This window comes from Nuphar pumila, chromosome 2, assembly GCF_984573655.1.
Source record: "Nuphar pumila chromosome 2, dmNupPumi1.hap1.1, whole genome shotgun sequence".
Taxonomy (NCBI): Eukaryota; Viridiplantae; Streptophyta; class Magnoliopsida; order Nymphaeales; family Nymphaeaceae; genus Nuphar; species Nuphar pumila.
In genome coordinates this window covers 134,682,497-134,684,814 of record NC_143250.1, presented here as the reverse complement: position 1 = coordinate 134,684,814, position 2,318 = coordinate 134,682,497, and the positions used below count along the sequence as shown (strand labels likewise).

The 2,318-nt window shown below is 54.7% G+C and overlaps 1 protein-coding gene across 1 annotated transcript; it reads left to right on the top strand.

The window, feature by feature from the left end:
- Positions 1 to 664: 664 nt before the first annotated feature.
- LOC149847192 (putative aspartyl protease At4g16563) lies at positions 665 to 1,993 on the top strand. The gene has a single exon (XM_089993530.1). The coding sequence runs from the start codon at positions 665 to 667 to the stop codon at positions 1,991 to 1,993; it is 1,329 nt and encodes a 442-aa protein (XP_089849656.1).
- The last annotated feature ends 325 nt before the right edge of the window (positions 1,994 to 2,318 follow it).

The window sequence follows — 2,318 nt, the reverse complement described above, 5'->3', positions numbered from 1 at the left end:
CAAAGTATTCTCTTTGCGTTGTCACATGATGAGCATCTCCATAAATGCAAGAAAGCTCCATACTTTTTTTGGCTCTTCTTATGTCAACATGAAATAACGGTTGTTTTTTAATAAATGCAAATGCACTTGTTTTTTTGCACGAGTATTTTTTAAAACATTTTGTACATCTAACCCTCTAAATGTGATCTATATGTGGTGCACACATTTTTAAAATTTTTAATAAATGCGAATGCACTTGTTGTTAAACATCGGGCCAACCACAGTCTTTTCCAAGCTTCCTAATTTTAACATATTATAATATGTTATTTTTAAATTTGCCTGCATGAGGTTTTTTTACTTTCATACACGTTTTACTTTGTTCATTTGCATGTCATTTCTGTTTGACTGTATTTTCCTATTTATATCGTTTCTTGCATTTTCTATTTCCGTTTTTTGTTCACGTTGAACTTTGAAACTTGGTAGTGCATTCCTAACCCCAATCCGATACCGAGTCGAGCGCATGGCGTTTCAGATATTTTATTCAACATCAAGGGCACCCACACGGATGCCGATCCCCAACTAGATCACGCTGCCACACTGCTATACAGAGTCCCTCTAAAGAAGTCGTCCGCACCATCACCACCACCAGATCTCCTCGGACCAGACCACCAACCCACCCGAAACGATGCTCGCTCCCATCTTCCTCCTCATTCTCTTCCCCTTCGCCACTTCCACCAGAGAGACCGTAACCCTAACCCTAAGCCCGAAGCCAACCACGAGCCCACCTGCAGACCCATGGGCCAAGCTCTCTTCCCTCGCGGCCGAATCCCTCGCCCGAGCCCACCACCTGAAGCTCCACCAACACCCGCCAAAGCCCAGACCGTTCGACGCCGCCTCCGAGGTGACCGCCCCGGTGGCCCCACGCAGCTCCGGTGAGTACTACCTCACCCTGAGGTTCGGCACCCCTCCTCAGCCCCTCTCCTTCGTCCTCGACACGGGGAGCAATCTCGTCTGGTTCCCCTGCACTCACAACTTCCGGTGCCAGAACTGCCCCTCCGCTGCATCCGGAATCCCATCCTTCATCCCCAAGTCCTCCTCCTCTGCCCGCCTGGTCGGCTGCGCCAACCCCAAGTGCCACTGGATCCACCGACACGTTCCGGCCAACTGCTCCTCCTCCGCCTGCCCTCCCTACTACGTCCTGTACGGATCCGCTGCTACCGGCGGCCTCCTCCTCTCCGAGAGGCTCTACCTGACGGGAAATCCGGTGGCGAATTTCGCGGTGGGATGCTCCGTCTTCTCCGACCACCAGGCGACCGGCGTCGCCGGTTTCGGCCGGGGCCCTCCCTCGCTACCCTCCCAGCTGGGCGTGGGGTCCTTCTCCTACTGCCTTCCTTCCCACCGCCTCGACAACGCCCGCGGGGCTCACGGCCTCCTGGTCCTCGGCTACGATCCGGCAGCCGCCGGAAGGAACCTGGCGTTCACGCCATTCCTGAGGAACCCGGCGCGCTTCGGCGCGTACTTCTACGTGGGGCTGAGGATGATAACGGTTGGGGGTGTCGCCGTGGAGGTGGCGCCGTTGGCGGCCGACGGCAACGGCGGGACGATCATCGATTCGGGAACGAGCTTCACGGTGGTGGATGGCGGCGTCCACGAGCGGCTGGTGGTGGAGTTCGCCCGCCAGACGAGGGGGTACTTGCGCGAACCGGCGGTGGAGGCGCGGTCGGGGCTCCGGCCGTGCTTCAACGTTGCCGGCCGGACGACACTGTCGCTGCCGGAAATGGCGCTCCACTTCGAGGGCGGCGCCGAGATGAGGCTGCCGCTGAAGAACTACTTCTCGTTCGTTGGGGAGACCCACGCCGTCTGCCTGACGGTGATTGGCGACGGAGGCGGCCGCGGTGTCCGGTCAGTGGGGCCCGCGGCCATACTGGGGAATTATCAGCAGCAGGATTTCTATGTGATGTATGATACGGTGAGGGAGCGGATGGGGTTCAGGCCGCAGACTTGTCAAGGGTAGAATGGTTATTTCCGTTAATTTCGGAGGATGCCCTAATGTAATTGACAAACTTTGTTTTTTTCTTTTCTTGGGTTTGGAAGCTGTGCACTGTGGGGGTAAAGAAATTGTGGGCGATATTTTGAAAATATGGTGATTTTAACGTTGAAAAAACTGCAATATTATCCGTTAATGTAAGGTGATTTGATCGTGATATTATCACTGTTTTAAAATCAGAGGGCCAGGGGAGAAGGTGCTCATTCCTTTGTCCCAGGCTGGACTCTCATTGGCTCTGCAGGTGTCTTTAATCAGCCGGCCCTGCAAGGGCTTGGGTTCTTGGCCAGGGTTC